Below are 13,243 nucleotides of genomic sequence, written 5' to 3' on the forward strand. Positions count from 1 at the left end.
TCAAGTCATTCATGTCTCTTGAGTTTTCTATCCTCATGTAACGGTCACGTGATGATAGAGACAACGAGAGAGGGTAACGAAACAATAATAAAAAATTTCGTTGACTTATCGAGTGTACATCGAAAGATTATATCTAATCAGTATAGCGAAGTACTTGAACAACCTAAACATAAAGAGAGAATATGTCAACGAAAATTGGGAAGTTTCGTTAACCTACGGAGTCCACACCTAGTGGCCACACCTAAATAGCCCAAAATTTATGCTCCATAAAAAAGGGTGAAGGGAGGGAATGTCAAGAAGAACCTTTGCTTTGTGAGCTTCTTGTGTGTTTCAGCATTTGTGAATTGTGCGGAAAACAACAGTTTCATGTTTGAAAAGAGAGATACTTTAACAGTGTAAAGTTCAAATAAAGAGTAAAAATTGTTTAATTTTAAATTAATTAGTATTAAACAGGATTACGAGGATATCGCCTTTTTCCGGGACAGAGATTGAGATTCCTCCATTTGTTGCTTTAGACCATACACACCTGCAATTGGACAATACACGTGGGCCCTCACATACTTTCTTCCCCTTCTCTTCTCTACGCCCTCCCTCCTCTGCAACCTTTGCCCCCCCCCCCACACGTGACTTGCCCTCCCCTGGTTTCATTTTATTTCCCTTTTCATTTTCAACCCAAAATAAGATTATACAAATTAATTATTGAGTTAAACAACCCTTAATTTAATTTTACTTACATTCAATATCACATTGTCCCTTCTTTTTTATTGTTGGGTCTTTCAAAAATGTCCTTGTATTAGTATCTTGACAAATGGGATACATATATGGCACGTTTAAAATGAGGTTTTTATTTTGGTCCAATTACTAGCCGACTAACTAGGGTACCCTAGATAGGAGGTAGTTTCTTCATTTTGCCCCTCGTTTCTAAGGGTCTACACCAAGTTTTATACTAGTGGAACCTAATTTTGTTTGCGAGGGTTGTTGAAATAAGAAACTTTAATTGTTTTCAATTCTTTGTGAGTTGCGTGTTTGATTGTTTTATAGTTTATACTTGTATTTTGTACTTGTGAGAGTTAAAAGTTGTTGTACTGGTAGATTTAGGGGCTGCGATTCATGTTTTGTTTGTTCAGGAATACGGCTTTTATGCCGAATTTTCTTTCACCTTTTGTGGCCTATATCTAGATTAGCCATATGTGGTTACTATGCTTTCATATTTATATTACCCCTTTGTGGGCATTTGTATTTGCCCTTGTGGCTAATGGTGTTTGTGTCTAATTTATGAATACAATTATCGCTTTTCTCTCAAAAAATAAGAAACTTTTCCATAACCTTCACATGGGCACAAGATTGTGTTATTTTGAGAAGGGATATGAATGTAAAAGTATAACCTATAAATTTAAGAGGACCTTTGCTTGAAAAGAACATAGGTTGCTTGAATTTATTGTAACAAGCTAAAATTAATGAAAAAATAGAAAGGCTAATGTTCTAGATGGTCCATACCTATATGGAAATGTTAGCACATGATGTGACAACAATTAGGATTACTTCTAAATCAAGGCTGCCATTGGGTAATACAACTTGAAGGTGATTAGGAATTGCGTTACGCAAACTAGGTTCATAAGAATTTCATCGTTGGGTTTTGTTTTCCCATCAATTTTTAAGTTTAAACAACTTAACTTGAGAACTTACGGGTTTGACATTAGAGTGTGATGAATGATTAAGATGTATCGCATTTGATATCATACGTCCGATACTTAAATTATCTTTAAGTACAAGCTTCAAATGTCACAGTCGATGCCTAACATTATTTAAAAGTTACTGTCATTGAAGTTCAAGCTTGGGTACCAAGTTTTGTTGATTCCATTTGATTAGGAGCCTACAATGAGTAGTTGATCAAAAGGGTCAGCTAGCTAGAAATAGTTATTTGTTGATCCTAATCCAAATTTGGTGTCTTCCTAATCTATGGGCTAGCGCCCCCCTAAATAAGGAAAAATGATTACAAGTCCTTATATGAACGAAAAAAACTTGCCTGCACCGGGGATAGGACTACAGTCCTATCCCCCTCCAATCGCAGCCCACCACGTGTCCAATTTTGTCAGAAAATGGACAAGTGGCGGGCTGCGATTGGAGGGGGATAGGACTGTAGCCCTATCCCCGGTGCAGGTAAGTCTCTCTCTATATGAACGCAAGGCAGGAGGGGCAAATCAATAGACTAATCCCAAATTAACCTAATTGCATTTGAACTACTCAAGTTGACATTTAATCAGTTGAAAAGATGCATGATCATTTCTTATAGGATTAAAAAAAAATAAAAAAATAAAAAACTATGAATATTGTTGAAAGGAAATAATATTAAATTCATGATTATTTAACATGAATTATAATCTAATATGATATGACTCCCCATATACACCAATGAATATTCTAAAAAAGTATATACATTTATTTACATGTCAATTTCTGCATCATTAAAATTTTTATAAAAAAATTATATAATGTAGGAGTTCGGTTGAAGGGGACAAAGCCAAGAAAAAAAAGAAAAGAAAATAATAATAATAAAAAAGTAACCATGGTTACGATGCGCACACTCGAAAAGGGAAGTGTAATTAAGTACGACCCCTCCTACTCTCCTACATCCATCCAAGCCTGCCCGTTAATAGCACGACAACGCCACTTCCCAATAAAAACACAACAACTTTTCCCACTTCACGCCGTTACCTGCTCCTCCCACCTACTGCACACTCACGCTGCGACACCTGGAAGCCGTCATGGATGCCGTTACACGCTACCCACTCGGGAGCTCGAATCAGGAAACGACACCTGCGAACGGCGGAGTGGAGCGTCATTTGTGCTGTCTCAGAGCCGCCTTTATTAATGGACACGTAAGCGGGCGGTCGCTGTATGGGGCTTGGTGACCTGTCCACCGGGTATAACCGGTTGCAGAAGGGCTCGGTGACCCGCGAATGAGAGTCGCGGTACACTTGGTTAGAAATTGACTGCGGTTGAAATCATTGCACGCTGTTTTGACCACTCAGGTTAAGCCTCTTCCATTTTTCAGACACCCATAGACTCAGAGAAAGGGAAAGAGAGAGAGAACAAAAGCTTGGAGCTGCTTCCTGCATGCAGAGCCGGGGTGAAGAGAGGGAGATAAGCAAAGAGAGAGAGGCCTTGAGTTGCAGAGAGAGATAGAGAAGAGGAAGAGGTGGACATTGATGGTCGAATCGAGAGAATTGGTTGAGAATTGAGAGAGCTTCGCTGTGAGGTCTGAAACCAAGGGGTTTCATCGAGACAGTGTACGAGCAGAGCGATAGAGAGTGGTATATAGGTGGAGATTGGTAGATACAGCTTCTGGTTTGAGCTTTGAGTTAGGGTTTCAATTGAGGTATAAGAGAGAGAGAGAGAGAGAGAGAGAGAGAAACAGAGGTGAATATATAGATGTTTGTGGTGGTTTGAAGACTAGGGGTTTTGGGTGTTTGGATCTTGGGGTGGGGGTGAAAGTTGAGAAATTGCACAGCTGAGAGTTTCAGATGAGAGATCTGCTCTGAGCTTTTGTAGAAATGACGTCATCGGAGGTTTCGATAAAGGACAATTGCGGGAACCAGAGGGGAGATAGCTTCTCGTCCGGTTTCAGCGACCATAACGATGCTAGGAATAACGTAGAGGGGCAAAAGAGTCATCCCACTGTTTCCGCCGCCGGTAGAGGTAATTCCGGCCAATTTGGTTTCATTTCTGCCGACAAGTTGTGGGTTCTCGAGTTTCCATGTGCTATGGGTTCTGATTGTTGTGGTTTTCTATTATTTTGATTTATATGTAGATGCTGAGACTGCACTTTACACGGAGCTTTGGCACGCCTGCGCTGGGCCGCTCGTGACTGTGCCGCGTGAACGGGAACGTGTCTTTTACTTTCCGCAGGGACACATCGAGCAGGTTGGCTTTCAAATTCTTTATTCTACCAACGATGTTTTGGCTTCAGCTCACATAGTTTCAAATTCTTTCATTTTCTTCCATTTTTCATGGCTCTTCCTTTGGCGCCGGGGCTTTTAATGAGGTTGATGAGTAATCAATTGTTTTTTTTTTGTTCAATACATGTCCATTGATTATAGATGTAAACTGATGCGATTCCGGAGTGTTTCTGTTTTTGAATATTTGTTCGTTACTAATAATCGATGGTGTTTTCTGGGTCCTGTTTAGGTGGAGGCGTCAACGAATCAGGTGGCTGACCAACAGATGCCTGTGTATAATCTTCCCTCAAAGATCCTTTGCCGGGTTATCCATGTACAACTGAAGGTAGTGACTGTCCGATCTCATAAAGAAATTAAGAATTTAGGCTTTGAAGTCTATGAATTTTAATTATTTTGCAACTTCTTATGTACTTCAGACCTTTAGCTTTGAAACAAATTGATAAGTTTCTTGCTATTGAATTGTAGGCTGAACCGGACACTGATGAGGTATTTGCACAAGTCACTTTACTTCCCGAGCCAAGTGTAAGTTTCCTCTCAAGGTTTCTAGTTTATGAATATTTGAGTGCAATTGATTATATGGTTGAGATTCTGAAAGTTTGATGTTCTTTTAAATTTTAGCAAGATGAGAATGCGGTAGAGAAGGAACCTCCTCCACCTCCACCACCGCGATTTCAAGTACATTCATTTTGTAAGACTCTAACTGCTTCGGATACAAGCACTCATGGTGGATTTTCAGTGCTGAGGCGGCACGCAGATGAATGCCTTCCACCACTGGTTGGTTTTTGTTACCTTGTAGTTTGATGCATTCCCTTGTTTCTCCCCCCCTTGGAAATTAGCTTATTTGTGGCTGTTTTTGGCTTGTTCTTTGGTAGGACATGTCTCGCCAGCCTCCAACCCAGGAGTTGGTTGCAAAAGATTTGCATGCAAATGAGTGGCGCTTTCGCCATATCTTCAGAGGTAACTTCTATGCATTTGATATTAACTATTAAGTTCATCACTCTCCTGTGGATTTGCCGTGTTACCCAATCTCTGTCTGGGGACCATTGTTAATGATACTGGTGAAACAAGGTTGATGATCGTACTAATATTTGGGTCATTCTTTTGTGTTTTAGTTTGGTTTGCTTTGTTGGCGACTAGTAAGTTCTACATGTTTTATAGCTTTGTATCGTTTAATTAACATTATATTGGGAATGGCAGGTCAACCCCGGAGGCATTTGCTTCAAAGTGGTTGGAGTGTTTTCGTTAGCTCCAAGAGGCTTGTTGCAGGAGATGCATTTATATTTTTAAGGTTAGTCTTACATACTTGAGCTTCCATGTATGGGTTTTTTAAATTGGATTTCTTGTGTTCTTATATGGGACCATCATGTAAACATCTAGGGGTGAAAACGGGGAGCTCCGTGTTGGTGTTAGACGTGCAATGAGACAGCAAGGCAGTGCCCCATCTTCAGTGATATCTAGTCACAGTATGCACCTAGGTGTCCTTGCTACCGCATGGCACGCCATCTTAACAGGAACGATGTTCACTGTGTACTACAAGCCAAGGTGTGGTTTGTTTTCTTTGAATTTTTAAGCAATTAGTTTGAGATCTTATTATGAGATGATATTTGAAACATTTGCTACTGATGATTTGTTCAGGCTTGAATTTTTTCTAAGTGCTTGTGAAAATGTTTGTTTACAGAACAAGCCCTGCTGAATTCATTGTTCCATTTGACCAGTACATGGAGTCTGTTAAAAACAACTATTCTATAGGTATGAGGTTCAAGATGAGGTTTGAAGGTGAAGAAGCTCCGGAGCAGAGGTATGGTTGATGGATGCTGTTTTTATGTAATGCTTCCTCTCCCTTCAACCAGAAAGTTTGTAAAGACTTTTATCTTTTTGTAGGTTTACTGGTACCATAATTGGAATTGAAGATGCTGACACCAAAAGATGGCGAGATTCCAAATGGAGATCCCTTAAGGTAGTATCAGTTCCTCATGACAGCATGTGCTGTTAGTTATTTTGTATGCTAAAGCTAACATTCTTATGTTTCTTAAAGGTGAGATGGGATGAGACTTCAACCATACCTCGTCCAGACAGAGTTTCACCTTGGAAAATAGAGCCTGCTCTTGCTCCTCCAGCACTGAATCCCCTCCCGATGCCCCGGCCAAAAAGGCCTCGGTCAAACATGGTACCCTCGTCTCCAGACTCCTCTGTTCTCACCAGGGAAGGTACAGTTTTAGACACCTGAAAGTGTTTTATCCAGAAGATTTGCAGTGTTCTTGCTACTCAAAGGAACTAAAATTATTCTTCTTTGTTTCTTTTATAGGTTCCTCAAAAGTAACTGCAGACCCTGCAATGCCAGGTGGGTTTTCAAGGGTCTTGCAAGGTCAAGAATTCTCGACCTTGAGAGGCAATTTTGTGGATAGCGAGTCTGATACTGCTGAAAAGTCTCTTGCGTGGACACCTTCGGTAGATGATGAGAAGATTGACGTGGTTTCTGCTTCAAGAAGATATAGTTCAGAGAACTGGATGCCCTCAGGGAGGCATGAACCAACTTACACAGATCTATTATCAGGCTTTGGGACTAATGTTGATTCTTCGCGTGGTATCTGTCCACCTTTTGTTGATCAAGCTGTTGCTAATTCAATGAGAAAGCATTCATTAGATCAGGAAGGCAAGTTTAACTTGCAGTCATGGTCCATGTTGCCCTCATCTCTGTCCCTTAGCTTGGACTCTAATCTTAAGGGTCCTCCCATTGGCAATATGGCTTACCAAGCGCAAGGGAATACTAGATATGGTGGATTTAGTGACTATTCTGTTCTGAACGGTCATAGAGTTGACCACCCACATGGAAATTGGTTAATGCCTCCACCCCCATCGCATTTCGAGAATCCTGCAAATGCAAGGGAGGCCATGCCACAGCATGCATCACTACAGAAACAGGAGGCTGTGAAGCCTAAAGATGGAAACTACAAGCTCTTTGGTATTCCTCTCATAGCACCAGAGGCTGCATTGTCACACAGAAATGCGATGATTGGGTCACCTCACCATAACCAAGTTCATACTTTTGAGTCTGACCAGAAGTCTGATAAATCAAGGGGCTCAAAATCAGTGGAGAATCCCTTAGCTGTTAATGAGCCGGATAAACTGTTGCAAACTTCTCAGCAACATGTCAGAGATGGTCAGGGTAAACCACAGGGAGGTTCAACTAGGAGTTGTACCAAGGTATTATATATTCCTCGTCCTGACATTGTGTTTTCTTAGGCTTTACTTGGAACTCTGTTGACAATATGAAAGTGTATCGGAAGCAGTACTTAATTGTTGCTTTTGGTTTCAGGTTCACAAACAGGGTATTGCACTTGGTAGGTCTGTTGATCTTACCAAGTTCAATAACTACGAGGAACTGATTGCTGAATTGGACCAATTGTTTGAATTTGACGGTGAGCTGATGGCCCCAAAAAAGAATTGGTTGATTGTGTACACTGATGATGAGGGTGATATGATGCTTGTTGGAGATGATCCCTGGCAGTAAGTATTTATCTTTTTTTAATCTGAAAATTGATTCTCTGGGTACTTGTAAGTCTAATAAAGTTACATTGCTTATATGTGTGTTTCAGGGAATTTTGTGGCATAGTCCGGAAGATTTTCATCTACACCAGAGAGGAGGTTCAAAAGATGAACCCTGGGACTCTAAATTCACATGGGGAGGAGAATTTATCATTGGTTGCGGAGGGTGCAGATGCAAGAGAGGGGAAGTCTCAGCCACTTCCTTCAGCATCTACTCCAGGAAAATGTTAGGCCTGGGTCTCAAGATTTGTAGGTATATGACTAGGTATATATAATTAACGATGCTTTTGTTGGCTATTTATGCCGGTTTAAGCCATTTTGATCATGCTTTCTTACTGGAAATCTGTAGAGTTTTGGGGGAAAGATGATAGTGACGGTGCATTTGTGAGAGTTCTATTAAGCTATTCGGATATATGAAGTAACGGAGATGGATGTAAGCTGTTTCTCCATTGGACTTTAAATTCATCTTAGAAGTCCAAGATAGATGACAGCGCATGTGGTTTTATCCAGTTTTGGACATGTTCTGGAGTTAGTTTATTTTCAAGTGTCCGGTTATATATAGATATAGATATATATACTACCCTTTGTTTCGAGGAAGGCGATGTGGCCTTGCCCCTTTCAAACAATTCCACCTTGTACATACCTGTTTTACCTCATTTTCCCAACTTTGTAATGTAAGTAAGTGCACAGATTGCCTAATGTTATGCTTTTTGGGTTAAGAAAGAAATTACCAAATGATTTTAGTTTATTGTTTTGTTTTTCTTCTTTTTTATTGTTGAAGATATTTTTGCAATGAATGATTGTAATTTGCAAGTAACCAGTGGATTTTGTGGCTGAAAAAGTCGTGTATGGTGTTCAATGATCAGAATCGTATACGTCTTAGGTCATCAAACGGCTTTCTGATGTAGCTGATTTTTTGCATGAATAATTCTTGGAAGATAACCTAAAAACTAATTGTTTCTGATCGTTGATTTCTAGCCTAACACTAGGATGTCATTGTTTATTAGAGAAGAGAGGGCCTCCTAACAACAGACCTCATCTTATAGAGTCAAAACTGGCCTAAACAGAAAAATTCTGAACCACAAATTCTCTTGAATAGTATATAAATGAACCTGTCAATTTATGTAATTTAATTGACCCCTTGACGAAAATTAGGATATTTCCTGAAATACAGAGTTCCAATGCTAGGGATATTTCCTTGTTGAGGGTGTTGGTTTCATTGATAGTGCTGTTTAGACATCAACTTATCTTTTTGGCAGACTTTTAAGGCCTCAACTGAACCGTGAACAAACTTGAAGACTTGAGGGACAGTGGACACATGACATTGTTGTTGTCACCGACAACGTTTTCTCCCGGGTGTCCCAAATTCCTAGTGTTGACTGAGATGTTAAAAAGGACTGTCCACTGTACGAATATTCGCATCAGTATATAATAAGACGATGCAAGCGATATATAATACTATACGACACCGTTTTCGTGAACTGCAAGTCGTGGAATTCTAATATTCACGATGACCCACGACGGGCACAGAAGCACCTCTCCAACACCACACACCACACATACCTCAGGGATCTGGATATTTAGGTTGGGACCATTGGGTCCCTTTCTTTCTGCTTTCATCTTCTCACAATTCACAAAGTTATTATGTTATGGGCAAGCCCACGACGAAGCCCAAGTCTACTAATTTTCTTTCAAATCAAGTTTTTTTTTATTAATTTTAATTTTAAGAGATTCGAACTTGGAATTGCTTTCCAAGTTTTACAAACATTTGCAATTCTAATAAAAAAACACTAATGAGGGATTCTTTCTTTTTAATAGCCATCCAATCAATTACATGGCTATTATTGGATGACTGGACTGAAACCCTTCAGCTTAGCCCCCTCATTATAGAAGCTCCTTAGCATGGAACATAGTTTTTGGGTTCAATCAATCACCCCAGAGAGGAAATGAAACACAATCACCACTAGATAAAAACAATGGTTCTAAAGGCCAATTTATTTAAGAACTTGAAAAGATAAGGGCTGAGAATTAATTTTTTTTTCTTTCAGTCAATCCAGGTCTGACTGACGCTGAATTTTCTGATGATACAAAGCAAACCTACAAATTTCTTCAAAAGCTGCTAATTAAAATTTGATGCACGACGCAATTGAGCTATGGCAAAGCAAATGATATACAAATTGCATGACGACTCCTGTCTTTGGTTAAAGCAACTTCAGTTTGTTGCTTTGCTGCAATCTATATCAAGCCATGGAACCCGACTGACTCCAAAAGTACTGCTTTTATCTGATCCGGGTGGACGTCTTGACCTTCCTTGCATTGCTGAAATAAGAGGGAAGTTAGCTGTAGCACTGGTTTTTAGTAATAGTTTAAGTACATACAGTCCTCGACAATCAAACAGTCTAACATGATTACATTGACTGTCAATCTAAACGTAGATGGCGTGGATTCTTATTTGAATCTGTGAGACAAATCTCTGGTAACAAAACGTACATCAATGATAACATTAGTCGAACGTTGTATATGTAAAGAACTGATGACTGTAGGGAATAATACCTCAGCACGGAAGACATCCATAGCAAAACCATTGAAACAGCTAATGACAGCTTGCTGGATGTCTAGCCCAAGGCTATCTAAAGTTCTCATGGTCGAGAGCAAGAGACCAGGTCTGCGCCCGCAAAACATGTGGATATTCACTGCTCTTCCTTCTCGTAGCCTAACTTCAACCTATGCATAATCATCAACATCGGAACACTATAGTGAAACATTTGCTATGATAGTGGCACAAAGGTTCTAGGATAAATAAAGATCTAAACTAACAGAGTGAATAATTTCCTTTTGCTTTTTAGAAAAAAGTAAAATCACTTGAATTGAAAGAAGAGAATGCATCAATCATTTATTTCTCACTATAAGTTTCAGGATTATAAGAGGAAAATCTAAAGTAGACTACTGGATTGAAGATACTCAAAAATCAATTTTCAAGCATAGAGGGTGTACCCTTGCAGGTTGGCCGTTTGGGCTAGGTAATGAGCTGGGGCAAAGTTCTTCCTTGATACGACTTGGCAGGGTAGCCGGAGTGGGTGTCAAAGGGTGGAAAGTACTTCCGGTAGGCGTCAATGAAGACCCAGGAGGGATTGACTCCAATTCATTATGGAGGTTGTTGATCTTCTGCAGAAGTTCCTTCAAGTACTCAATTGCATCCCCAAGGATTGATGCCCTGTCCATCTGATATCACAAAACGGAATGTCATTTGAATCATATGATATTCATGAAGCACAAAACAAAGCTTTTTTGTAGTTCCTCCCAATGGTGACTGACTGACATCTTTCATTTCAGTTGGTTAAAAGTTAGAACAAGTACTTATTGCACTTCAAAATTCAAATAGCAAATAACAGTAAATATTACTTGAGTTACTATAACTTCACTAAATGAACTTCAAAGCAATTGGACATAAACAATAACTGTGAGTGATGGTTATTTCTTTCCAACTTCCAACTACATATTTTCTTTAACTTTGATGTCAATTGTAGTGAGAAATGAAATGAAATTTTGAACTCACCGGTTAAAGAAACAAAAATCCTTTTAAAAAAAAGTGTTTTAGTCTGCATTAACTGTTTGATGTTGAACAACAAGGTAGTATTTTGAAATGTAGAAAATTTAAGGGCATGCTACCAGAGTCCATGTGAGAGAAATTAATGCCATCTGCAATTGAAGTGAAGCATTTTGGAACCCGGTAAAAGGTGCAATTCTTTCAACAAAAGCCTAAAAACAAATTTCTTATGTATTTTGAGGACCTAATCACCTAAAACATACCATCAGTGCATACTCAAATTCACGAGAAAATGGTGTAATGTAAAATAAATTCTTACTTTGCTGATCTTTGGAACAACGGATCTAAGCATGTACAGCCTATCATTGAGCTTCTTCCGGCGGCGCCTCTCAGCCATCAAATTCTTAGCGGGCAACCCTTTCTTCTTCCCCTTATGATCCCCTCCGCCAGTAACAGTACTATTTGCATTCGAGCTATTACCGCCATTCTTAGCACCGTCATCCATCTTAGTGTTTTCAGTAAAGTCATCTGAATCATAGTTCAAACCCGAACCATCGATACTCACATCTTCAAAATCATCTCCCCCACTCAATTTCCTCTTCCTCTCATTCTCCTCACCCATTTCCCTCTTCCTCTCACCCCCTTCCATATGATTCAAAACCAGGCCCCCTTCTGAGCCTAAAACACCCAAATTTCCTCCATTATCAGCTAAGTTCTTCTGAACTCTTTTCTGAAAAAGAGTGGGCGGTGCTCCCACATCAGGGACGGAGTCAAGGGGTCTCAATAATTTAGGCCTATTGGGAAACAAAGCATTCGCTGAAGTATCCTCAAAACCCCGAAAGCCCGAAAAATTTGAACTATTTTCAAGCAATTGAGGCAGACGGGTTGTTGAAAATTGTAAATTTGAACACAAATCCTGAGCATTCATCTGGTTATTTGAGCTCAAACCACTGAACCCAGTTAAAACCCCACCTCCCCTGTTCATTAAACTTGAACCACTCGAAGCTTGAGTGTCAAGAAACCCAATATCACAGCCCAAATCGAAGCCATGCTCCAAAGGGTTATTAGGAACAACATTAAGGAGCGAAGACAAGGTGGAATTTTGAGGCAAATAGTAATGAACCTGATTTGGGTCAAGATTGTTGAAAACCGAGGAAGACGGTGAGCAAGAAGAGGAAGAGTCCACTGGGTTGAGCAGCAAGCTTTCTGGGTCAGCAAAGCTCGGCGAGAAGGCTATGTCTCTGACATCTGAATGGCTCTGAATGCTATTATTGGGCAGATACCAATCATCATCAACATCAAGCATGGATTTGAAGGTAGACAGAGAACCCAACTCGTCCTTGCTCTCCACAACACCACAATTGCTGTTGTTGGTGGTGGCGGCGGCGGTTCTATTCCATGAAGCAGAGTCTCTGTCCTCTCTATCACCCATCCAAACGGCACCGTTCAGCCTAGGCAGCATTTTCTCTTTTCTGGATTTTTTTCTGGGGAAACTGAAGGAAAGTGACTGACTCAGCAGAAACTGAATGGGTTAATTGAGCTGCTGAGCTAAGAAAAGCGAGAGCGAGAGAGAGAGAGAGAGAGAGAAAGATAGAGCTTTAAAGGGGGAAAGAATGGACGTTGCAGAAGAAAAAGGGCAGAGCTTTATGGCAATTTCTTGACACGCTAGCCTTGAAAACGTTACAGGCTAATCCACCTTATCACCATTTGGATTTATATGATGATTGCGTTTGGTAACGGTCTGCTCTTTTCACACACACTGCCTCTGCTGCATTTGAGAACATGGTTTTTCTGCATTTCTGTAGATCTTGCAGAAGAAATCTCAGCTGGTTTTGTGTTGCGGAAAATGTGAGGTTCATATGAGATTTATATGAGCTCGCTAACCACAGCATCTAATACTACAGGAAAATTATGAACCATAATTACAGAGTAACGTAATTTACACGTGTAAGGGAGAAAGGGGGTTCCCAATTTAAAATTTGTTTTTAGTGCTTCAATGCAAGTTTTTGTTTTTTGTTTTTTTGTTTTGTTTAAAAAGATGAATATTGCTTCCTTTTTTCTTTTTTCTTTTTTGGACGAAAGATGAATATTGCTTCCTTCTTGTCACACATTTGAAACTTTGAAACACACTCATAATATAAAAAATTTATTAAGGGTGTATTAAATTCCAGGATATTTTATTTTTGCTAGA

General features: G+C 39.7%; 2 protein-coding genes across 4 annotated transcripts; one reads left to right on the plus strand and one right to left on the minus strand.

The window, feature by feature from the left end:
• Nucleotides 1-2,997: 2,997 nt before the first annotated feature.
• ARF2 (auxin response factor 2) lies at nt 2,998-8,253 on the plus strand. Of its 3 annotated transcripts, none has more exons than XM_021959041.2 (15): nt 2,998-3,699; nt 3,812-3,924; nt 4,189-4,284; nt 4,425-4,481; nt 4,578-4,733; nt 4,832-4,916; nt 5,157-5,247; nt 5,337-5,501; nt 5,638-5,757; nt 5,841-5,916; nt 5,995-6,166; nt 6,265-7,163; nt 7,276-7,466; nt 7,556-7,770; nt 7,855-8,253. In XM_021959041.2, exons 1-14 carry the CDS (start codon nt 3,555-3,557, stop codon nt 7,734-7,736), a joined length of 2,547 nt encoding a protein of 848 aa, XP_021814733.2. In that variant the 5' UTR covers nt 2,998-3,554; the 3' UTR covers nt 7,737-7,770; nt 7,855-8,253. The 3 variants fall into 3 exon arrangements, with proteins under 3 accessions (XP_021814733.2, XP_021814726.2, XP_088109231.1); XM_021959034.2 differs by having other exon boundaries at nt 7,556-7,758; XM_088253105.1 differs by having other exon boundaries at nt 7,556-8,253.
• A 1,216-nt stretch (nt 8,254-9,469) lies between these two features.
• LOC110757427 (transcription factor ICE1) lies at nt 9,470-12,916 on the minus strand. Its single transcript, XM_021959024.2, has 4 exons — nt 11,372-12,916; nt 10,500-10,727; nt 10,059-10,229; nt 9,470-9,824 (listed from the first exon to the last, which is right to left on the minus strand). Exons 1-4 carry the CDS (start codon nt 12,512-12,514, stop codon nt 9,741-9,743), a joined length of 1,626 nt encoding a protein of 541 aa, XP_021814716.2. The 5' UTR covers nt 12,515-12,916; the 3' UTR covers nt 9,470-9,740.
• Between the last annotated feature and the right edge of the window lie 327 nt (nt 12,917-13,243).

Source organism: Prunus avium, chromosome 5 (assembly GCF_965620075.1).
Source record: "Prunus avium chromosome 5, drPruAviu1.hap1.1, whole genome shotgun sequence".
In the NCBI taxonomy this organism is placed as follows: domain Eukaryota; kingdom Viridiplantae; phylum Streptophyta; class Magnoliopsida; order Rosales; family Rosaceae; genus Prunus; species Prunus avium.